Source organism: Xyrauchen texanus, chromosome 15 (genome assembly GCF_025860055.1).
Source record: "Xyrauchen texanus isolate HMW12.3.18 chromosome 15, RBS_HiC_50CHRs, whole genome shotgun sequence".
NCBI lineage: Eukaryota > Metazoa > Chordata > Actinopteri > Cypriniformes > Catostomidae > Xyrauchen > Xyrauchen texanus.
In genome coordinates, this window is record NC_068290.1 from 31,421,383 (window position 1) to 31,447,267 (window position 25,885).

The following is a 25,885-nucleotide window of genomic DNA, read 5'->3' on the forward strand; positions in this document are numbered from 1 at the left end:
ATATTTCCAGTTGCAGTTTTAAAATACTTAGGAAGCTGAATAAAAAAAATGACACACATTACGTTTAGCAAACGATGACGTTCAAAAGTCTTAGTATTTTAATTAATAATAATATTCTAGACATGTTCGACTTCTCCCTTTTATTCAGGCACGGCACTGACGCCCCCTCGCTAATCAGGAAATGAAATATTGAAAACTAGCACCCTGGAACTTGTAGTGCTTAACTATGCATTTGTAGTCCAGCAAAGTAAAAAGCTTCAGACATTAGGTTTGACATGATTTTTTCTTTCTTTCTTATATATATATATATATATATCTAAATGCCCAACCCAGATTTCAATTACATTTCAATAAAATGTGACACAATACACCAGTGAAACAACTCTGCAATCTTATGTAAAAATAAAACCACTTTATTGGCTAATAAGAGGCCATCCCTTCTGAAGTGCTTTTATCCAGTAAGCTCTTTTCCCGTACTCAGTACAAAGGGCTGCTAAGAGGAAAAAGGATAGGTCTTTCCCGGTTGGTCACTTGGCTAGATGGAATGAAATTACCATTCCACCATTAGCCAGTTCTGGAAATATTGGATCAATTCCTGGAACCGTGGCGGGAAGGGACATCTAATTTGACTCACATTGATTCTGCCAAGTAATTGGCATTAAACCCACAATTAAATGCCACAGTGTGAAGAAATGTGACTAGGAACAATCTTTGACCCTCAGAGACAAAAATAAAATCACTAGAACTGTTTAGTATCCCTTTTCTTAAAATTAAACATGATAGGACTGACGATGCATTGAGGCAAGCTGTGTGGGAAATCGAGACACCTGTAAACACGCAACAAGTGCAATCTATCATAATCTGCATTTATTTGCAGTCATACATCAGTTTTTCCCACATGCATCGATAAATGCGAGATATCATTTCATGAGCACAAATGACCTTGTGAAACCAGAGAAACACACAAGGGCATGAGCACAGATGATCCTTGAGACAATAATGCAAGTAAAAAGCAATATTTCTTGTTTTGTGAAAGAGTTTACTATGTACAGTTTTCAAAGTGGAAACCAGGCCACTTATTACATTTGGCTGAGTCTACAGTCAGTTTATTACTAGCAGATCCTGAGATGTGCATGTAAAGACCATGTACTGAACCTCACTGGGTTCTGACCTATTGAAACAAATGAGTGACCCCATGAATAAAAATGCAGAACAATTTGGACAGGTGAACTCGTAGGGAATAACATCTATATTGAAAATTGCTTTGCAGATACATTTAAACAAAATACTGTACAGTATGTTTTTAGGCCTCGAGAACTTATACCAAGATGGAATTACAATAGTAGTTACAAAGTAACTACAGCATTCGTTACAATGTAATAACCACTTATTACACAAACATTCAATAAATCATGTAGAATGTCGGAGTATAAATGCTTGTAAACACAATCATTCTACATTTTGTCACTTATCTAAAAACATCCAAGCACCTACTTTTAGGAGTACCATAATTTGGGTCCCTGGACAAAATAAAAGTCAAAAAGAGGAATCTGTGTGGTAAAATAGCATTACTGGGAAAGAAAAGCCCAGCACATGCACAGTCCTAGTGCTAGAGCTGCACCAGCGCCGACATTTAGGAGAATGGGTCTCCAGAACAGCCAATTATCTCTCTTCTTCTCCGAATCGCTCAGTTTCAGCTTCATTTGCTGCACCTTTTGTGATGTGCTGGCTATCCGTTCCTCGCGGTTTCGCTTGCGTAGGCTAGATTTAATTAAAACCACAAACACACAAGGTTGTTTCTTTCAACTATTTTCAACAAGCAAAAATTGCATTTTAAGAATTTTTTTCTGGGATAAGCTACACTATGAATTAGATTTCTTAAATTAGAATTTAATTTATGCAGGTCTTTTGTTTCTTTCTCTTAGGTGCATCTCTTACCTTCCTGTTAACGCTGTGAGCTGCTCTTCCTTTGGTGACTGTACCCTGTCTTCTTCACTTCCTAGATCCTGTGGCTTCATACAAGAGTCGAACTGTCCATTCAGCTTTTCTGAGCTCATGATGGGGCTCTGAGGAGATGAACCCAAATCAGCCACTGGCTCCTGCTGTTCTTTAGACCACTTCTGCTTTCAGTCAAAAAGGAGGGATAGACAGAGATTAGATTTTAAAAAATGTAAAACATTTTAGACAAAGAAAAAGTTATGATTCAATAAAAGAACCATTTAGGATTCTGGGGCCTAATTCACAGAACGTTCTTCTTAATCGATTTCTTCTTAATTTCTAACTTTAGGAGGAAAAAAATATATTTTGTATTCCTGAAATAAACTTCTTAAGAAAGTTTGTATATTTTTTCTTAAGACTTGACGAAATAAAACCAAAAAACATTCAAATTCATGAGAAAAATTTTTTCTTAAAATTTGTTAACATCTTAAAATAATACATGAATATAAAATGTAAAATAACATCTTAAAAGGCGCTAGTCAATTCAAACGGATGCGCTGCATAGCGCTCTCGCCCCACGATATATAGAATCCATAGAAACATTATAATTATAACATTAGAACACAGAGACTGTCCTCTGCCACCCTTTTTTCATGCCTGCCCCTTACTTTCCAATAAGATGCAATTAACTCTTTAAGCCAACAGGCCCATCAAGAATTATTAATTATCAAAATATTATCAAAAACTACAGTCTTCACCAACACAAAATAGGTATAATTTTAAAGCTTAGAAGATGTGCATTACAATGCATGCAGGCATTATAACTAAAACTGAAGTGCTTTGAAATTTGCAGACAAATCAGAAGTGTTCAATTGTTTTCAAATGGAAGTGTTCCACCACTCATCCTCTTGTTTAGTTGTACATCTGGCCTTCCACATCTCTTTCTGTCCTTGTTAGAGCCAGTTGTCCTTTGTCGTTGAAAACTGTAGTATACACCTTTGCCAAAAAACTGAAGACTTCCTATAATTTCAAGCATTGTAAATAGCCTTCATTCCTCAGAAAAATTATTGACTGACAAGTTTCTAGAGAAAGCCGTTTAATTTTGCATTGACAGTCTATTGCATACTGTGGCATAATGGCAAGTGATTTTCTAGTACCCAATTAACAATTTTGCATGATTACTCAAGGATAAGGTGTTGGAGTGATGGCTGCTGGAAATGGGTTCTGTCTATATTTGATAAAATATTTATTTTTTCATATAGTGACGGTGCTGTTTTTTTACATCAATAATGTATAGATAAACTGACTATACTTTCTGATCAGTTGAATTAATGTACCAATTTCCTTCCGGCACAGCAAAATCATTATTCCAATCGTTTGGCCGCCAGTGTATATAAATATTAGGGCTGCCGATTTAACGCATTAATTCAGTGCGATTAATTTTATTAAAAATAACATGTTAAAAAAATTAACGCAATTAATCGAAATGCCCCGGACCGTAATAAGGAAAATTCCTAGAGAAATGCAAGCTTGTAGTATCACCTGTTTACTCCAGAGGGCAGTAAGTGAAACTTCAACGGTGTGGGCAACACGCAGTTTATACAGTGAACAAAACAACCCTCCAGCAGGCAGCAAAACACAAACATGTGTTACGTTCAAAACACTTGATGGAGCGCAAATCCGAACTAAGGAATCTCAAGATGTGTTATAAGTATTAAACTATATTTAACTTTTACATTTTATGTTTAAGACAGAACGCACATGAGACGCTACACAAGAATCTGTCTGATGCAAGTGTACATTGACGGGTCCTTAAACAAGTCCTCATAATAAATCTCGAAACTGATTGACAAATTCATTTGTGAAATGGATTGCTGTGAACCGTGTGACAATGATTGACTTATTATCAATAATATGGTAGTAAACAATACATTGTATTCTAAAGCTGCTTTTTGTATTGTCTTATCAATGTGTAACTCTTCTGCCACAAGAGTGTAATGCATTTTAATTATCTGAATATTAATGCGTTTTCGGGGCAGTTATTTCAATCGGTTCATATTGATAAATATTTAATATGTTTGATACACGTTTAAATAATGAATACACTTAAAATATTTTGGTCAGTTAAAGTTTGACACATGTCTCTCAGTTATTTTACACATGATCGGCAACTTAAAATTTTTTGGTGCGTTGAATATAAAAATTATAAATTTATGCCATTTTAGTAATTGACTACTATAAATGGCCACTAAGATTTATTGTTCAACGTTTTGCCAACAAAGCCACTGGTAACGTCCAAACACAATAAATCTTTTTCTGAGAGTTTGTGGAGTGGCAATTATTTGTATAGCAGAGTGAACTAATGTGTCACGGCGAGATTATCTCTGCTATTGTAATCTCTGCACTTTTCAGTGTTTTTCTGACTTTTTGCGGCACTCACTACACTTCGTGGCTAATAGTATTTTCTGTGTAGGTTTTTCACGTTGTAGTGGACTTACTGCAGAAGTATGGCAAACTAAGAGCCAGAGAGTTCAGGTGGGAAAGGCCGCCCTCCCCGCTTACAGTATGTGCATGCGGTGCATGGATCTTCGCAAAAGATTCTCGTCCGCATTGCATCTCGTGCCTGGGGGATAAACACGCTCAGGTCGCGTTGTCCAGCCTGGAGGGTTGCCCCCATTTTTCATCCTTCTCGACCAAGGTTCGGAAGAGAAGGTTGAGGGTCACGGCCGTGCCCCTCCTTGAGGTAAATAAATGCCTCCCCACAAATGTTCTCCTCCCTCCACCCACTGGGTACATTCTGAGGGCGATGGAGACAGTTCACACAAGCATTCATGGTATGTTTCAAATAAAAACTGGGGGCATTCAGGCTGAGTGCTGAAGGGTGCAGAGTTGTGTGAAAAGAAAAACAAACACAAAAATAAAACAAAAAAACATGAACATGACTCTCAGTTCAGAGTCACATTCACTCACTTCACTAGTGTTGTCAAAAATACCGGTACCCCGGTACCAAGTCGGTACACAAACTAAAAATTATTTACGATACCAGAATTTCTGAAGGTACCAGGGTACCGAGTACTGGGTCTACCTGGTACTCATGCAGAGGCAGGAACTTTCAAACGCTCACAACAAGCAAAAGATTGCGGCAAGCAAATTAGCTGCTGCTGCTACTGCGGAGTCTCAACTGAATCATGTCGAAATGAAAAGTGGAAAAAGCCAGGTAATTTGAGGCTGGTGAAAAGGGAAACATCATGGATCAGCAAAAACCTATTTGTAAACGCTGCTTTCGCAATTTTCTGACGAAAGGAGGGAACACATCAAACTTAATAAAGCACATGAAAGACAGACACCCGGATTTATTCAAGCAAATAAAGCAGGTGAGTTTAAACTTTCACAGTTTATTTTATGTATTTCCCAAAGTATTAGGGAATGATTAAAAAAAAAAGTACATTCAGACGCATGTTCCGTTGTGGAATAAGCGGAGGCGGAGCTCTTTAAAGGAAACATCCCAGCATTTCTTAAATGCAGTCAAATGTAATGCGTTATTGCTTTATTAAAGTTCAAATAATACAGAAGCAGATCATGTAAATAACTATAAACTCAGAAACTGGCATTTCTCTGTGTGGTCAGTGCCTCTTCTATGAGTTTCGCGAATGTCCCGATCTAAGGGGGAGATTGAAACTGATCCCGGCTGAGAGAAACTCTGCCTCGGGGAACTCATCCCTTGCGCGCGCTCACTTAATGCAGCTAGATTAGAACACGATTGCTCGCAACTTTAATCATAATATGATATCTAAATATATGTCCATATGCATTTCTTATCATGAAGAAAATTGGCAATATGCAGATTTATTAATAAGAGAGCACTTTGCACATTAGTTTGGAAATTGTATTTTATTCATTCTATTGTATGCTTGTTTATTTAGGTTTTGTTTTTTAGTACTTGGTAAAAACAAATGAAAAGTTACAAAAGTTGAAGCAAATCTTATATAAGTGTTCAAAAATACTTTAAGCATACATTGTACAGTTTTTTTATAATTCAAAAATAATATATTTAAATTAAAGTGTTGCTCAATGGCATATTTTTGTTCTTCGTTCTGCTGCTAATGTTTTGTAGACTTTGTTATTAAAAGAGTGTTGTTTAGTAACCTGTTTTTGTGTTTTGCTTTGGTACCGAAAATGGTATCGAGTACCGACTACTGAAATGTTGGTACCGTGACAACACTACTCATCACCACAAGAGGGCGTTGTCACACCACTAGTGAGCGAAGGTCCTTCCGCATTGATAAAGGTAAAAGACGGTACAATTTGTAAAAGATCCCGCAGCCCCCACTGCTTTGGCTGTCTCTGGACCCCTGTTCAGTTTTGTAGAGACTATTTTGACTTGTTTTTTTTTGTTTTCTTCCGTCAACTTTGAAATAAAAAAAAGAAAGGGCAATGTGTAAATGTATATAGTGATACATATTGATATCGAACAATATGAAAAAGATTATCGCGATAAACATTTTTCCATATCGACCAGCCCTACACGCATGCGCAATTTATCCCTGGGTTCAGGCTTCAATTCGCCGTAAAACCACCTCTTTTCAATGGAGTGTTAATGTCAGCAGCACAAGGGGAGTCGGCTCTGATTTTAGAGGAAGAAATAACCTCTTTACTCTGCAAGGGAGTGACAAAAATGATACAGTTGGAAGAACACCATCAGGGTTTTTATTCCTGGAAATTTGTCTTTCCAAAAAGAGGGGGAGGTCTACATTCAATTCTAGATTTAAGGATCCTCAACAAACACATCAGAAAGTACAAGTTCAAAATGATCACACTCAGAACTTTGTCTCATTCTATTTGTCACTGATATGGTTTAAGTCAATAGATCTCCATGATGCATATGTTCACAAAGACATTTTTCCTGAAATATCTCAGGTTTGCATATCATGACAGAGGCTACTGAAAATTCCTTTAGTTCTTTTTCTAGTACATTGGGTATTTACCAAATGTGTGGAATCGGCTCTGACACCGCTAAGGAATGCGGGAATCAGAGTGTCATCTTATCTGGACAATCTGCTTGTTTACACGGCGTCTCAGCGGCAAGTGGAGAGAGATACAAACACGTTAGTGACACATTTGGAGAGCTTGGGATTCAGAATAAACCAAGCAAAGTCTTATGCCCTCACAATTAATAATTTATCTGGGGCTCAGGCTGAACTCTATTCAGCTTCGAGCATTCCTTCCAGAGGAATGCATAAAGGTGTTTCGCACCTGCCTCTCCCTTTTTTAATGTGGGAGATCGGTTTCTCTCAGGACGTGTCTCCGGCTGTTGCAATTGATGGCCTAAATAGTGGCCATGATTCCCCTGGGCGAATAAGGGAATATCAGAACTGGACAGCACCACTGCACTCCGGCCATCAGTGCCATCTCAGATGCAGAGTGATCATCTTGTCAGAATGCATGAACGCTCTCCATCATTGGAGAGCCACGTCTTTTCTCAGGACAGGGTGCCCATTCGGTCCAATTTTAATGAGAAAAGTGGTGACGATAGACACTTCTCTCACAGGCTGGGGCACTGTGATCAAGGGCAGAACAGTGAGAGGTGTTTGGACTCCCACAATAAAGACAAATCACATACATATTCTGGAGATGTTAACAGTGTTTCTAGCTCTCAGATATTTTGTGTTTTTTCTCAGGAATCACCACGTATTGATCAGGACAGACAACACAACGGTAATAGCCTATATAAATCAGCAAGCTTCACAGCTTGGCAAAGAAATGGATTGTGTGGAGCAAAGCGAAACGGTTATCATTGCGAGCAACGCATGTTCCAGGCATATGATCAGAGGAGCGGATATGCGTTCCGGAGGGAATCCTCTGTCCCCCACACTCAGAATTAACATGGAGGCTTCATGACCTTTCCCAAAAGAGAAAGGGGAGTTATTAATATGTAATTTAGGGTTCAGCCATATGCTTGAGGCAACATTTAAATAAGTGTCCGAATTAAACACTCTAGACACTTTTGTCAGTATGGGGGCACAGAATTCTTGTTCAATACGAAACCAGGGAGGGGTGGGAGTGACCAGTGTGCCAGATATCTAAGACCGAACACATAATAATAAAACAAAATCTTGCGTAGGCCTAGCCCACCTTTGTCAATCGGCCTAAGTAACTTATTGAAATGTAACCTGGGACGCTTACCATTCCAAATAAAGGACTTCACTATGCAATCTAATTGCTTGAAATAAGAGAGGGGAACATCTACATGGAGAAACTGTGGCAGGTAGTTACATTTTGGAATACGATTCATTTTAATAACATTAAACTTCCCAATCGTAGATAAATGTAATGAAGCTCACATGCCAACATCAAGCCACGCCTACTGAGGATAAACGTTGATTTCAGTCTTTAACATTTGTTTGAAATCAGGATTTTGCATAAAGGATACATTAAAGCGCCAACTATATGATTTATTTTTCTCCAAAATCAACCTTTGCCCCTGAATTTCAGCAAATACTGACTCTTCCTAATTTATCATTAATCTGTTTGAGAAATTTGAATTGTAGATGTTTATTTATCAATATATTGACTCCCCTGCTTTTACTTGACCCAGCACTAAAGAAAACATATCCACCCAATATCTTCCCAAATTGTCCAGCTTCCTGCAGGGTAAGAGGAGTTTCTTGAAGAAACATAATATCATATTTCTTACGTTTAAGAAAAGAAATAGCCTTCTTTCTTTTTATAGGGTGCCCCAACACATTCACATTCCATGTGGAGAGAGATAACCCACTCATATTAACATTTGGCATTTTAGTATAATACAAAAAGTTAATTGTGTCAAAAACAAAATTATAAAAGAACACATTTCAGCATTAGTGCAACAATAAAACCCTGAACTTCCCCCCGAAACAGAAAAATAAAAAACGTGTGCATTAACCGCGTGCTCAACAGCGCCAAACGGCATCGATCCCTCTAAACTCAGAGTCCATGCACTCCTACGAGAACCCCCACAACAACTTTGCCATTAGATTGCTCAAGTAATTTTCCAAATTTTGTGAGGCAAAATTACATAACAGAAAATACCATGTAAAACAAACTCCAGCCAATAGAAGGCATAAGAATATAGAAAAAGCAGATTCATCCACAGCTGTCCCGAAGGTATGTTCCTCCACAAAAGAAACTTCTTCCACTAGGCGGAACCAGCACAAAAGAAAACAAAACCGGCGTCCAGGGTACTCGAACAGTCCAGTGTATACTTAAGAAACACACCATGATTTCCTCATTCCATCAACTCTATAAAAGACATCGCTTGTTTTAGGCATGTAGATATTTTGCAGTCATCCTTATCACTTGCCGGGAACCTCAGTGTAATAGCAATCTTCCTTCAATGCAAACTTTTCTTGACGAAGTGTTATTCCACAAAACAAACTCCAGCCGCTAGACGGAACCAACACAAAAAGAAGAAAAAAAAAATGGCACCCAGCTTCCTCAGACAGCCAAGAGTAAGTACAGCGAGTCAATTCACTCACATGAGAAACACAAAATGGCTTATTCACTTCAATGTTTTTATGAAGGACAGTGCTTGTTTGGGGCATAAAAATACTTTGCAGTCATCCTTTGTATTTATAGTCAATTTGGCCAAGAACATCAGTGCAAAAGCAATCTACCATTGATGTAAAAGTTTCTTGCATTCCTTGAATCGATCACATTTCTCTCGTCATATTCGCAAAGTCTAGGAACAAGAAAACGTGGTGATTTTTCCAATAAACCTTTCCTTTGCTCCTAACGTAACAAGATCTTTATCAGATGATCTCAGAAATTTGGCCAGGATTGATCGGGGCCTGTCTCCCTCAGCCGATCTATGAGCCTGAACCCCGTGAGCTCGCTTGATTTCCAGCTTATGGCCTGTTATGTCGAGCAGACTTGGGAAGAGCTTGTCTAGGAATTTCATCATATCTCTGCCCTCCTCATGCTCAGGAATTCCAACAATTCGGATATTATTTCTGCGGCTCCTATTCTCAAGATCTTCATGTTTTTCAAGATTGTGTTCCAAATCAACTTTGGTCACCAACGCATTATCAGATAATTGCCTCTCCGATGACTCCAGATAATCTGCCACTCTTGTAACAAACTCTTTTTGTTTCCATTGCCATAATCGATCGATGTATACAGCAAGATCTTTCTAAGTCAGCAACTACTTTCGTCAGCATCACAAACACGTTGGACAGTTGACGCTGGATTTCCCCAGCCGCACCAATCAAATCAAGTCCCGCGGCCGCAGGCCCGTCAGAGGTTTCAGCTTGATCACGTAAGTGTCTTTTAATATCTCCAGAGCCCGAGGATTTTGACTTTTTTTTACATATTGACTTCACAGAGCAAATATGTAGCAGGGTGTATCAAATCTCACCGGATTATAACACAAAAATAACTAAAAACTAGCAAAGTGCGCAGAGCTCATTGCTCACACGTCCGCTCCTAGCATGGCGTCACGTCACACTTTTCGTGAAATAAATTACTGATGCACAAGAAGGAAACACAAGAAGCACCAAGGGGTGCAAACTTTTGAACAGGATGATTTGTGTAAATAAGAGTACATTTTGTGTTATGTAGCTTTTGATGAGCAGTACTACATAAAAATATATTTTATCTCTTATAGGCTATTTGTATACATTCTGAAAGGGGTGTGGAAGCTTATAAAAACAAAAGTGGTATGCAAACTTCTGCACTTATTGTAACTGTATAGTAAATGAAGGACTGTATAGTTTGTAAAATTAATATTTTATTTTAGATTGTTATGTCAGGATTTAAATCACATTTTACCTTTTTTTTAAATGTACAAATTCCATGTAGCCTATTCTATCCATAGGATGTCATATTGCATATGTATTATGAAATGTCAGGTACATATTTTAACACAAAATTCACAACATTGCAAACTTAAATTTAAAATGCAACCCCCATATCTCCACATATAAGTGTTTGTACTATGTAAAAAGTGCAGTGTAACTGTCTGAATGTGACTGTCTGATTTACCTCTGTGCTCTTGTGGAAATGAATATTCACAGTGACAGTCACAGAAAAATGCTCAATTACATATTCACGTTGCACAAAGAAATGGATCGGCTTCTTTCAGCACGTTGTTGAAAACAATTTTTTTATTGGTGCATTTCTACTTGCGCTGACTGACAGGCGACAAAGAGCTAGAGCGCCAAGCGCATGACATCATTGCCATAGTAAACAGATACATTTCAGCTGATTTACTGAAAGACTAGAATGAAAGTATCGTCAAATCAATGTGTGACGCATCAAAATTTCAACTCTTCTCTGCAAACGATACCAAAGACAATAGCGAGAAGGAACATTTTTATATTAAATGTAATTAGAAAAAAATCTGTGAAACCGGGACATAAATTACATTGTTCAGAGACTTGTCGGGACACACCTCTTAAAAATGGGACATCTGGTCACCCTACATAAATGCAGCATGAAAACAATCCCTAGTACAATATTGAATGCCATGACCTTATGAATTTAAGACTTGTTGCTCCGATTTAAGACCTTTTTAAGCCCTTAATTTGCAGAAGGGCAAATTAAGACTTTTTAAGACCTTTTTAAGACCCGAGGAAATCCTGTGAAATGAAATGTCATACTGCAATTCCACTATGTTCATTACCTGTAGCGTAAAGTCTCCCAGGATGTTCTTTGCACCCTCCATGACTGCCATATATGAGAACCGAAGTTGATCTGGAGTTTGGATAAGGCCCATTCGATAAGCTCTCATATCTAACAAAACCTTCTGAATGTCCACAGACAAAGTCTCTTTCCTCTTGTCCATCTACAAATAGAAAAGGGCACAGCAAAGTCAGTTCTTCTGAACATGTCATATCATGCCTGATAACTACAATCTTTCTACCCATGTTTCTACCAACTGCTTGAGTATGGTAATTATTAGACTGTCTTATACAAAGAGGACATCCAATGTAATAAAAGAATATGTACCGTTTAACCTTTAGAAGCTTATTAAGTATTCTGTAGCTATGCAATCTTACCAAGACAAGGCATGTGTCAACCAATGAAAAAGTCCCCGATCGACCTATTCCTGCGCTGCAGTGGACCACAGCAGGCCCGTTCTCATGGCCCAAAGAGCCAGACTCTCGAACCTTAAACAGGAAGTCGAGGAATGACGCTGGTGACTCTGGTACACCAAAATCAGGCCATGTTGTGTAATGAAAATGGTAGATCTCTCTGGTTTCTCCTGTCTGAATAGATACAACTAAAGTGAAACATACTATCATATTTACTCTTTTTTTTAATCCTTTAAAACACAGCAGACTAAGGTGGACAGAAAATAATGAAAAATTAGGAATTCCAAAACAAAAGTACTACTGCAGTGCAGATTTTCATTCACCTTGCTATTTTGAAGTTCTAGTAGTCTTATTGTGTAATTCGGTGTGACGTCCTCAGACACAAGAATTACCACAAACCCAGTGTCACTGAAATCTATGTCTTGCTCTTCCTCTGATGGCCAGTACTGTGCACACTTTTCCTGTTCAAAATGAGCAAAAACAGCAATACAATATAACCCCTGTTTTTTTCTTTTGCATTTCAAAATTATTTAATACTGTTGGAACAATTTGTTGTGTATTTAGCACTATTTAGGCAAGCCAACAACGCCTGTTCAATACATTACTTTGCATTCACAAGACTAAATTTCCAGAAGTGCATGAGTTGTCATGTCAAAGTGCGGTGCATTAAAGCAGGTCTAAGAACCAGGTCACTTGATAATTACTTAAATTTATGGCCACAATACAAAATTATAACCTTTCTTTTAAAGTTCCATGATTTTTTCTAATTAAAGGGTTAGTTCACCCAAAAATGAAAATCATCTCATCATATACTCACCCTCATGCCATTCCAGATGTGTTTGACTTTCTTTATGCAGCAGAAGATTTTAAGAAGAATATTTCAGCTCTGTAGGGCCATACAATGCAAGTGAATGGTGACCAGACCTTTCAAGCTCCATTATAAAGGAAGCAGAAAAATAATCTATAAGACTCCAGTGGTTAAATAAATTTCTTCAAAAGTGATAAGATATTTCAGTCTTTAATTATAAATTCTCCTCCCTGTCCAGTAGGTGGCGATATGAACAAAGAATACAAATTGACAAAAACAAAAGAACATGTGAAAGTGGAGATTGATAGCAAAACAGGACTTAAATATAGATTTTTCTCTTACCCATATCTACCATTTTGCTTCAGAAGATATAGATTTAACCACTGGAGTCTATGGATTACTTTTACTATGACTGTCTATGCTTTTTGGAGCTTTAAAGCGCTGTTCACCATTCACTTGCATTGTAAGGACCAACAGAGCTGAGATATTCTTCTAAAAATCTGTGTTTGTGTTCTACAGAAGAAAGAAAGTCATACACATCTGGGATGGAATGAGAGTGAGTAAATTAGAGAATTTTTATATTTGTCTGAACTATTGATGCTTACTGAAGTGCTTTTCTGTTTTAATATGATAAATTAAAGATTGAACAGACTTTTATTACATGACAATAAATAACTTTAGAGCAAAAATCTGAAAATAAGAAGAAGCAATCCTTGCTTTAAACATGCATTATGCTGACCAACAATCTATGACTGAATTAGTGGGGTTTACTGGTAAGAGAAGAGTTTACTAAAGATTACTAAATTTCATGGATGTATTATCAACATGTACCAACCCATAATGTTTAAATATGTGGTCTTTAGGCATACATGAAATAATTCAACCATCAAACACACTAGTATTAAAGGGATAGTTAACCCAAAATGAAAATTATCTCATAATTTACTCACCCTCATGTTATCCCAGACTTTCTTCTGCAGAACACAAATTCTTTTCAGAACTGGCTTAAATATTGATCTGTTTCTCATCCACACCTATCATTTCACTTCTGATTATACAGATTTAACCACTGAAGAATTATGGATTATTTTTATGCTTTTGTACTTTTATGCCTTTATGTGCTTTCTGGACCTTCAGGGTTCTGGCCATCATTCACTTGCATTGTATGGACCTAAAGAGCTGAAATATTCTTCTTAAAATCTTTTGTGTTCAGCAGAAGAAAGTAAATCCTACTCATCTGAGATGGCATGAGGGCAAGTAAATTATTTTGGGGTGAACTATCCCTTTAATTTTTCACAAATTAGAAAGCTGTTAAAAGTTAAAGTAGTAAAAGAGCAAAATGTCAGCTGCAATCACCCACCGAGCCTTTCTCTATAATTCTGTTAAGCATAATAACTGCTTTGGAACACTGTTCCCAAATCATTAGCCAGAAATGACCACAAGTGTTCCTCAAAGGGCCCTGCAGAAAAGGAAAAATACCTGCTATTACATTACTAAACAAGACTAACAATTCCAACAAGCTGGACAATACAAAACAAATGAAGATTTATACATCTACAATCAATTACAGTCATGAGGCATTCTTTTTTTTCTTTCTCTCCTTTTCTCCCCAATTTGGAATGCCCAATTCCCCTCTACTTAGTTGGTCCTTGTGGTGGTGTGGTTACTCACCTCAATCCGGGTGGTGGAGGACAAGTCTCAGTTGCCTCCGCTTCTGAGACAGTCAATCCACGTATTTTACCACGTGCCCCATTGAGAGCGAGAACCACTTAATAGCGACCACAAGGAGGATACCCCATGTGACTCTACCCTCCCTAGCAACCGGGCCAATTTGGTTGCTTAGGAGACCTGGCTGGAGTCACTCAGCACACCCTGGATTCGAACTTGCAACTCCAGGGGTGGAGGTCAGCGTCAATACCTGCTGAGCTACCCAGGTCCCCTGTCATGAGGCATTCTTATGTGTCCTTCAGTTTCATGATGATAAAGATTAGTATTTCTATAAAAACAGGGGAACGTAAAAATAAAAAAAACTATTCATTAATATTTTCATTAATTAATTCTGCATGTAAATGTGTATTTAGGACACATGAGACATGAATGCAAGTCAGAAAAATGCAAACAGTGGGCTTACTTTTTCCATTACTGTCATACCTGTGTCAGTATGTACCTTCTCTGGGCCTCCTCCATGGATATTAAGCTCGCATTTATGTAGTCATTCTCTGAATTTTCTAATCTCACTCGACTGTGATCATCTTGACACAAAAATGCAGGTTATTGAAGAGAGCTGAAACAGATATCTCGGCATATACTGTACTTGAGTGAAATTCAATTAATTCAAGCTAAAGCTTACAGCAAAGAAAAGCTTTATGAAGAGCTATTAAGGGGAAGGTTACACAATTAGTCACAATGTTTAAAATGGTTCAAAAAAGCCACAGTTTACATGGAAGAAACTTACAGGGACTGACGTCTCTATATCTATTCCTATTGCGATTTTCTGGGAACTTGGCCACTTTGTAGGGACACTCCTGAGAATGGTTACGGATTTCCTAGAAAGAAATTACAAAATAACAAACATCAGTGTGAAAACCTCAGAGCACTTCTAAAAAAGGAAACGAAAAACACACAAACACATACACTTAAGTATTATAATATACACATACAGTATGGCGGTCATACTGCAAAGCCTGTATAGCACTTTATGAAATAGTTAATAATATTTTTTAACAGATGGCACTTGAGGGTGTTATTCATGGATTGGACTGTGCAAATACAAATGAATAAGACCATAAAACCCTGAGAATTAAATATATACAGCCGAATCAAAGGGGGTTGGGTATCTGGCTGAGTTATAGATAACTGACAGCCTCGGTTCTTCAGTTCTTGGGAAGTGCTCGTCAGTTCTCAGAAACCATATCAGTGCATGGTTGCCTGTGTCTCAAAACCTAGCGAGCTGCCTACCTAGACAGCAATTGGGGCACTAGAGACCCGTTTGGAATCCGCACAATACACGATACAATCTAAATGTATGTAGTACATCGCAGTCCAATGACTTGAAACGCGCCTATAATGCCTCAAATGCTGCGCGCGCTCCAAAATGTTGACTAGGTAGAATGCTCGCTAGGTGTTGAGACGCAGCCCACGTATTCACAGGAAGCCCCGAGCTGCTCTAATGCACCGCACTTTGACATGACCACTCGTGCACTTCTGGAAATTACTTAGTGTACACAAGTTATTTTGACACATGGCTGTATGGTTCACTAAAAACAGGCTTCAGGTTGCTGGTTTAAAAGACTAAAAATATACATCCACGTAGCTTATTTGAATGCGCCTGTGAAATATTTACCCTCATAAACAGGTTTATTGAGCCGAAATGATACGCGAAGGCAGATTATTTTAGATTTAGCTGCTGACAGCAAGATAAAGTGGACCGTATTTGTCGGTATTTCACGCATGCGCAGTCACACAGAACTTTTACCCATTCGCTATGACGGGCCGAGGACTTGACTAAGGACTATCAGCCTTTCCAGTCTAATTTTACCAGATATAAACCGCAAACCTACCAATGTTAAAATTAAATAAATAAATAAAAACAGTGCCCCTATAATTTATCCTAATATCCAAGCATTTAAAAACATCCGCATGACTTACATTATAAAGGTTTTGCCACAGTCCAGATGAATCGATTTTCTCAAACTCCTGATCCATTTTTTCAAAGCGGGGTGAAACTGGAGGTGGATGAATCAAATGTGGTCCGAGAACAAACGAGAGGTCGCTATTCCATCGTTACAGGTTGTCATGATCCCGCGAAAACGGCGAGGGGAACGGTGCAGTGCGCTGTTAACCCTCATCAAAGAGGATAAAATTACGAGCACTTTCAGCACCCCCATCGGCCACTTCCGTGTGTTTGTGAGAGCGAGAAACAGCGCCCTCTGTCTGCGAGAGGCGAACATGACATCATCAGTACCTTAATTACTTCCAGGAATAATCCGTGAAAAAGGTCTATTAATGAGTTCAGTTCATTTGTCATTCTCTCTTTTAACGTGTCGTATTTTTTAAAAGTGCACACAAATTATTTAAAACGCACACAGTTTGGTTCCTTTTATACTGACAACCTATATATGTTGATCACTAAAACGTTTGCCTTGAGTTGTGACTTAACAAATAATGTTGCCAGGCTCAAACATGTGTATGTGCATGTGGTTCATTTACTATGATTTTCACATACTCCACGAGCTAAACAGCTGCTTCTTATATATGGTTAATGAGATAATGCCTTTATCCCGCACACACCTTAGCATGCATAATGCAAACCAATCCCCATTGTCATACATGGTTGGATAGACTGTCTGTTTTGTGGTTTGCACAGGCCATAACCAGCACAAGAGCTTGCATTCATATACCGTTGCTGTTATTTTATTTTTTGGGATGGCATGATGGTGAGTAAATTATGACAATTTGCATTTTTTGGGTCAGCTATCCCTTTTAGTAATTATTTCAAAACATATGGGGTGTAACAGTTCGATTTTTCTTTATGTTCGCTGTCCTTTTCTGCATTTTAGCTTATCGCGGCCCATTCGGCACGTTTCGCGGCCGACCAACCGGCCTGCTCGGTTCTCCCGATGGCCAGTCCGTCCCTGATCTGCCCCAAAGTGCGTCTGCCCACCGGGTAAATGACCGGTATGTCAGATTACCAGTCTAGCCATGAGTAGATCTCTGATGAGCTATTCAAGAGACTGGACAGACTTGTGGTGAGTAACTCTCAAGTGAGATTGTGAGCGCACATGTTTGATTGACAGACCTGTGCTGTGCCTGTGTATGAACGCGCGCACAGACAGATCACCTCTTTCATAACATCAGCCATGCTCTGATAGTATTTTTTTGTTTTTATTTATTTATTTGTAACAACCTCTCTAATGTAATTCAGCAATGTAGAGAACATTTTCGTATATCCTGACGAAAATGAGTGACGAAAATGCACTCCAATAAATGCTGGGTTAAAAACAACCAAATTCTGGTTATTTTGGCAACCCAGGGCTGGGTTGTTTTGACCCAGCTGGCTTGGGTTAAATGTTTGACCCAGCATGTTGGGTTAATTTTTTTTTTAACCCAGGTATTGGTTAAAAATGACTAAACTGCTGGGTTAAAATTAACCCAATTGGGTTGGAAATTTACACAGAAATCTTGGTAAATTAAAGGGTAACTAAACCCTAAACCAACTTTTTTAGTTAATGATCTGTAAGAATGGGGCTTTATTTACGGAAGAGGATTAGGGCCAAGCAATAATAAAAAAATAAAGCCATCTCGATATTAAAGTTATTATAATGCGAGATTAAACTTCGTTAAATTTCGAGAAAAAAGTCATTATAATGCGAGATTAAACTTAACGAGTTTTTTCTCGAAACACAACGACTTTATTCTCGATATTTAATGATATATGTATTTCGACTTTTTTCTCGAAATTTAACGAGTTTAATCTCGCATTATAATAATTTTAATCTCGAGATGGCTTTATTTTTTTTTATTATTGCTTGGTCCTAATCCTCTTCCGTATTTATTAGTACTGGTCATTGATTCAAGTAATTTTTTTGACATTTGTGTATAAAGTGTTTTAATTCTACAATATATGGTGTAAAAACGTCTGAGTGCTGCCCTCTTCAGGTTGAACGGTGGCTACTGCAGTTGAATTTTCCTATTGGCTGTTTGCGGTACTTCGTGATGTAACCGGTGACAGCTGACATAAGCAGGTTCCAACTCACCACGCCCTTGGTACGAGCTACCACGCCCAAACCATCTCGTTTCGTCAAAACCACTGTAGCAAGTCAGGAGTTGGAATTGCGAGTATTGAAAACGATCAGGATAGAGTATTTTAGAATCTATTTAGCATAGCATTTATATAGTTATTTAGATTATTTAGTGTAGTCTAGGTAGTTAATTAGCATATTTGTTAGTGTAGTATTGTTAGAAGCATAGTTAGTTAGTAGCATAGTATTGCGTCAGTTAGGATAGCTTCAAGTTAGCGTAGATTATCTGTATTTAGTACAGTGGTCAGGATGGTACGTAGGTGTAGTGTTGCTGGTTGCAACAGCACTGCTGGACTGTACAGCTTTCCATATACACTTGGAAATTAGGTGCCAGGGGTTGCACGTCCTTGTTCTGGAAGACCGCGAGTTCCCGCCTAGAGCTGTAGGAGTGTGCAAACTGCATTTTACGCGGGATTGCTTCTCCAACGCAATGGAGGTGGAAATGGGCTTCTCCAAACAGCTCGGCTGAAAAGCCGACGCAGTGCCAAACGCTGCTCCTCCTGCATGGACTCCACCACCGCAGCGGCATCTTGAGGTGAGTGATCATATATATTTGAATCACAATTTATGGTTAGGCTAAAGTTAATCCTCTGGGGTCGACAAACGGCGTTAGCGATGCGGGAGTGTTAAACGTATTGCACCCTTATACATTGTATTACGGTATTGACTACCTGTATAGTTTTATTTGGAGGTATATGGTTTTGTACATGATGACGTTATGCTTTACGTCAAATTCTTCTAAGTTGAGAGAACAGCTAACTGATGTTATGTTCAAGTGAAGCTTGCTAAATAAAAATCCTGCTAAAAGGATAAACATCACTGAACAGCATTTCGTTTGTTTTTCCTGCACGCGAGTGAAGGTGAATGCGCACTCGGATGCTCAACAGGGAGTTAAAACCGCAGTTTGAGCCAGCGGCTCGAATTGATATGGCTCCGGCCCTGTGTCCACAGACAATTCACCCTCCTCCACTTCAGGTGAAGGTGGGGAGAAAGGTCCTGACTTCAAAGACCGCTCGTGGCAAAGCTACTTGCGTCACTCCAGTCACTCTCCATTTTAGAGTCTGACAGCAGCTGTCAATTAATCTGTCACTACGGGTCTCAGGTGCACGCCCCCCTCAGCCCCGCCCTTGGTTCGTCCCCTCTATCCCCGCTGGGGTCTGCCCACTTTTCGAGCATTTTTCAAATATTGCTAGTGGGTGGAGTCAGACTCTGAGCAGGGGTTTAGTTACCCTTTAAACAACTTTAATACAAACACACTCAAAATGACTAGAGTAACACAGGCTACAGTAATAATAAAATGGTAAACATTGAAACACCTTGAAATGTTTACAATATGCACAACTAAAAACTCATAACAGTTTTTTGACCCTGGCTCTGCACTGACAAAACTCAATCAACATACAAAAACTAAATTAAATGCTTAAGATTTAACACTGTTTTGATGTATAGAATTAATGAAATGCAAACATCTACAGCAATATGATGTTTAGACAGATGTATGATAAATGCTTGCAGAATCCTTATAGTGGGGGATTCATTTATGTCCATACACCACAATCTGTAAAAATTCCCACACTGGGGAACAAGGTTTGGGGAAATTAACATCTTCCAGCAATGTGTTTTGTCAAATGCTTCTCCGTTTATAACAACAAAGGCTTGAAAGCACTGGTTGTTGTCTCCAAGCATCAGGACATATGGAAATTCAGTGGTGTTTTTTGCACGTCGCAGGTACTCCGCCATATTGATAAATAAATAAATAAATAAAACCTAATATACTGTAACTCTGCATCAGTGTAAGAAGAATACAACTCTTGCATTTTTGGTCACAGTGCTTAAAGCACTCTAGTTTCATTGAAGTAATTAATGTGACTCACAATTACTTTGTATGCTGCACCACCAGTATATGATGCTGAAATCCAACATGGTGGCTACATCAATAAAATCCTCACTGGTTCTTATGTCATGACATTTGGTCTCAGGAGAGACAAGAAACAATATTTGAAGTTATTGGTACTTCTCCATATTTGATTAGGACTGGAATTGATAATTTATTTTTTATTCATTTGAGAGCAAATAATGATTTAAAGGACTAGTCCACCCAAAAATGAAAATTCTGTCATAATTTAACTCAGTAGTCTACTACTGTAGTCACGCTGTTCCAAATCTGCATGATTTTGGTCATCTTCAGAACATATTCTCAAGATATTTGAGCTCAGCTGTTTTTGTCCATGTAATCAAAAGCAACCAAACCAAAACTTTCAAGCTCCAAAAATGACAAGTTCTCCACGTGGCTCAAATCGTATATCAGAAGTGTTCTGAAGCAATACAATAATTTTATATTATGAACCTAAATGTTAATAAGTAATTATTTTCTCCCAAATCAAATCATGACACTCATTTTAACTTGCATATAAAAAAACTATAACACTGTCATTAAATAAAACCTAATGTTATGACATCATGACATCACTGAGAATCAATGAGGTTTGATGCAAGCAGAGTTTTGTGATGTCATTTTGTATGCGTTATGTGTGTTCACTGAATGGTGTAGTGATTTGATTTGAGCATGTATCTTCTTCTTTCGGTTGCTTTCATCAGGATTCACCACAGCAGATGATCCGCATCTTTTATTGACCATGTTTTACACCGGATGCCATTCCTGATGCAACACTGCCCATTTATCTGGACTTGAGTTATTTGAGCATGTATAGTCATCAATTATCAATCTAATCATCATATAAAGTGATGGGATCACTTCAGAACACTTGGGGGGCACCTGAGACTCGTAGTGACGGATTAATTGACAGCTGCTGTCAGACTCTATGTTATTATTATTCCTCACACGGTCGCAAGTCGACATGTACATGAATCTGGCGTGGTGAGCTGGGACCTGCTTACGTCAGCTGTCACCCCTTACGTCACGAAGTACCACAACAGCCAATAGGAAAATTCAACTGCAGTAGCCACCGTTCAACCTGAAGAGGGCAGCACTCAGACGTTTTTACACCATATATTGCAGAATTAAAACACTTTATACACAAATGTCCAAAAAATTACTTGAATCAATGACCAGTACTAATAAAGCACCATGCTTACAGATCATTAACTAAAAAAAGTTGGTTTAGGGTTTAGTTACCCTTTAAGCTTGTAAATACAAATCATCATTGTCTGTCATTATATGGACAAGAACATTCTTCAAATTTTTCATTTATGTTCCAAAGTCTTACAGGTTAGGAATGACAGGAGTGAGAATAAAAAACTTGCAGAACTGTTCCTTTAAGTGGATACTAATACATTTTGGGGTGCTTTTTTAAGTTTTGGAGTCATTAAATGCAAAATCAGAGCATTGTATATGAAGAGTACAATGTTTTTAGAAATAGCTGTTGTATGTCTATGAAGGCCTTCCTGGTTTCTATGAAACTTGGTCTAAACATTTTCTTTACAATCTTGTAGACAGATGTTGGAAGCACCATAGGAAGGATCAGTAAAGCGATGTCACTGTTTGTCTTTAGAATGAAAACAAACAAAATGTTAACAAATCACTTAAAATGTTAACAAAAATTCCTGTTAAAGGTGAACTCAGTAATTCTAATCAACACACTTTTTTCAAATTCTGTAAATATCTCCTCACAATCTGCAAGCTGTAAAACAAAGTGGATTGGACCAATCTACACAACACTACTCAAGCCAATCAGCAACAGGGGATGGTTCTTGCACGTGCACAGGATGAGGGGTGGGGGCAGAGAGAGAGGGAAATTAATTACAAGAGCGATGGCAAATCTGGCTGATGCAAACTTTCTAAGCTCAAATGGCTGAGAAACAGACAAAGAGAAAAAGGTCAGACAAATATAAACAAAAAAAAGAAGGAATATGATGTATGAAGTTGAGGGCTAGGAATTGGGGAGGCTTTTCAGCAGTGGAGAGACTGCTGAAAAGAGCAGTGGATTTGGGGGGCAGAGCTTCCAAAATGACACTGAAGGGAGGGATGCATTTGTTTTGGCAGTTGAGTTTGAATATCAACAGTATTTCTCAATAATCGCTGAGTGCACCTGTAATAAAACCTGACCACAATTAATCTATGAAATGCTGTTATGAAGGAATAATTGACCCAAAAGGAAAAACACCTGCTGACATGGTGTTTACACCAGAAAGCAGAGCCTGCTTCTCTCTTCTGACAAACTACAGGATCTTATCCTTAAATACAGGAACCCAGTTCTCGGTGAGTTTTGAAGCACAGTCTGAATTCAAAACAGAGAAGCCCTAGGTTCCCCTTCTGTCACTCACTCGACGTTGTTTCAAATTAAGTGACACAAGGGGTCTTCCTGGGACGCCAAACATACCTCTGAACCTGAGAAAAGGCCAATGTCAAGTTGGCAGACAGAATTTGCATGCCCCGCCCTGGACATACAGGTATAAAGGGAAGCGGGGCAGCGAGTGCCAGTCAGAATTTTTCTTCGGAGCCGAACGGTTGTGCAACAGCAAGCTGAAGTTCACCACTGTTTCACTCAACTCTGTCAGCGAGAAGCATTGCTGTTGGATCTACGGCTCGTTTCCAGATGGCGTTCTCTCTCTCTGCACGCTGTGCAGTCTACGCCCCTGGGTGCTTCGACAGCGCTTTTCACTGTTAAAAGAGTGTTCTCCTCCTAACAGAGTTTTGACCCCTCCGCTCGTCCGCTCTCACTACCCTGGATGGCTGGGGGATCCACGGGTACATGGAAGTCCCCTAGGTGGATAGGACTGTTATGATCCACCTGTGTCCTGAGAACTCCGCCACCTGGCGGGACCACCCGGTACTCCCCTCCAGAACCTGTAAGATGAAAATCCCTTTATACCCGTATGTCCGGGGCGGGGCATGCAAATTCTGTCTGCCAACTTGACATTGGCCTTTTCTCAGGTTCAGAGGTACGTTTGGCATCCCTGAAAGTCCCCTTGTGTCACTTCATTCGACACCAGAGGTGGGGGACTCGAGTCACATGACTTGACTCGAGTCTGACTCGAGTCACAATTTTCAGGACTTGTGACTTGCTTGATTAAAGTACGAAAATGACTTGACTTGACTTTGACTTGAGAACAAGTTACTTGAGACTTGACTTGACTTGAAGTGGAAGACTCGACAATGACTTGAACGTATAATAAACAAACAGCAATACAATTAATTAACATATATATATATTGTGAGGTCAGCCTCGCTATCGGCATCTGTGCCTTTAACGCTGCTCAATTCAAACCGCGCCAAACATGGCAGACAGTAGTCGAGCTCCACAAATTGTCTCGTTTGGCTATACAGACTTTGAACTGGACCGTGTCTATAAAAAAAGATTTGCCAGTTGCAAAATATGCAAGGCACGAATATCCGACACGACAACCACAACGTCAAATTTCGTTCGACATATCAAGAAGAACCACAAGGAAAGGTAAGAAAGTAATCTCTTTATAGTCAGTTTCACTAAGATCTACGTTATAACGATTACTAATGTAATGAATTAATCTTTTCTGTTTGTCATAATTTGGCCTTGATGGCATATTATGTTTTTTCTTATTAGAAATGTGACCATGGCATTATCATTATACTGTTACGTCTCGTAAATAGATGTAACTTATTGGGGAATTTGATTATAACAGTGGCGTAGCCTGAGTTTTTAATGTTGATTGGCATCTTAAAATGAGCGGGCGCATTTTCAAGTTTGTGGACTGCGTGTGGAAACTATAAAGCATTGCGCATAACGTTACTGCATGACAGGCTAACATGGAGGCGCCGATGTGATCACTAGCACGCACCTAAACATTTCTAAGGGGCTGTTTAACTAGGAATCGTTCCGTATTTGACACATAAAAGTCTTGTTCCGTATTGAACTGATACGGAACGCACTTTGTTCCGTATTTTTGAGTATCAATTCAGTGCAAATCCATGACAGACACATAGCTTCTATTCTAATATATATGTCAGACAGACTATGAATGAACGAAGACCTGCTTTAATGCAAAATTCGGGGACTTACTTGGCGGGCTCTGACCCGCGCTCGCGCCATTGGATGTGCAGTTGCCGCAGCACAGCCTATGAGCGAGCCAGACGGCATAGATATATGCAGCATAGATATACGGCTGTGCAGCTGCAAATGCGTTTTACATATAGGCTTCAGTAAACCGAGGAAAAGGAGTTTCCGAATACATTTGTTGGCTATGATAAGAAAAACTACTAAATGAAAAAAATATTTTTTTTTGCACTTGAAAGAACATTCTAGAAGTCTAATTCTATTGAATAAGTTCGCACAAGGCTACAGAAAACTGTTATGGTTGGCAACCCTATGTTTAACGTTACACCTGGCCACTTCATGCGTTTTCTCAGATCGGATAGCTGATTCTGATTTATCAAAACGATTCCATTTACACTTGGTCACATTTGTGGTTTTGCAAATTGATTTTCCTTAAATTACATTATTTTTAAAAATGTAAAGAATGTTTGTGCATACGAAAATAAATTTGTTTTAATGTTTACAGGTAATGTTAATGTCTGAACGTTTTGTGTAAACAACACAATTTTATTTTATTTTCAGATATTAATGTAGCACAGATATGCATATGATTAATATGTAGCAAATGTATAATAAATAAGATACATAATATATGTATACAAGTTCATCTTTTCTGTGCAAAAATAAATATGTATCGAAAAAATTTACCTCTATTTATTTTAGTAGTGTGACTTGACTTTACTTGAAACTTATCAGGACTTGACTTGACTTGCTTAGGGTGAACCCTTGACTTGACTTGACTTGCTTGATTTATCTGAACTGCGACTTGAGACTTGACTCGAGACTTGATGGTTAAGACTTGAGACTTGCTTGGACTTGACCATGTGTGACTTGTCCCCACCTCTGTTCGACACCACGTCTCATTCCTTCCCTTGGGGAACGGAGATTACAACAGTAACCATGACGGTATCTAAAGTACAGACAAAAGACAAAAATGGCAAATAAATTTGTATAAGAAGTAAAACAATATTGAGCCAAGGTTTGTTTCAAATTTAAACCTACCATAGGTATGTTATTTAGTCTGTGTAGTCTCATGTGGTTCTGGATTTGTCCTATGTTGTTTTTTGTAGCACCATGGTCCTGGAGGAACGTTGTCTCGTTTCGCTGTGTACTGTACTAACTGTATATGGTTGAAACGACAACAAAAACCACTTGACTTGACCATGCTCGGAGTGTCGAAGAGACATGGATACACATTGACTATTTCTGTTAAATTATTATCTCAAATCCATGCAG

The 25,885-nt window shown here is 38.6% G+C and overlaps 1 protein-coding gene across 2 annotated transcripts; it reads right to left on the minus strand.

The window, feature by feature from the left end:
• Positions 1-421: 421 nt before the first annotated feature.
• On the minus strand, positions 422-16,702 carry ptpn2a (protein tyrosine phosphatase non-receptor type 2a). 2 transcript variants are annotated; one of them, XM_052144072.1, is made up of 9 exons: positions 16,465-16,702; positions 15,272-15,362; positions 14,968-15,068; positions 14,177-14,275; positions 12,332-12,469; positions 11,973-12,083; positions 11,597-11,758; positions 1,939-2,120; positions 422-1,761 (listed from the first exon to the last, which is right to left on the minus strand). In XM_052144072.1, exons 1-9 carry the CDS (start codon positions 16,519-16,521, stop codon positions 1,569-1,571), a joined length of 1,134 nt encoding a protein of 377 aa, XP_052000032.1. In that variant the 5' UTR covers positions 16,522-16,702; the 3' UTR covers positions 422-1,568. The 2 variants fall into 2 exon arrangements, with proteins under 2 accessions (XP_052000032.1, XP_052000031.1); XM_052144071.1 differs by having other exon boundaries at positions 11,973-12,182.
• Positions 16,703-25,885: the final 9,183 nt, after the last annotated feature.

What these genes read in the sequence shown, in the direction of transcription:
- ptpn2a (XM_052144071.1), bottom strand. Translation starts at nt 16,521, where the DNA reads ATGGATCAGGAGTTTGAGAAAATCGATTCATCTGGACTGTGGCAAAAC. An exon ending in ATATAGAGACGTCAGTCCCT is followed by an intron (nt 15,069 to 15,271) that starts GTAAGTTTCTTC and finishes TTTTGTGTCAAG; the next exon opens with ATGATCACAGTCGAGTGAGA. An exon ending in TTGACACATGCCTTGTCTTG is followed by an intron (nt 11,759 to 11,972) that starts GTAAGATTGCAT and finishes TTCTATTTGTAG; the next exon opens with ATGGACAAGAGGAAAGAGAC.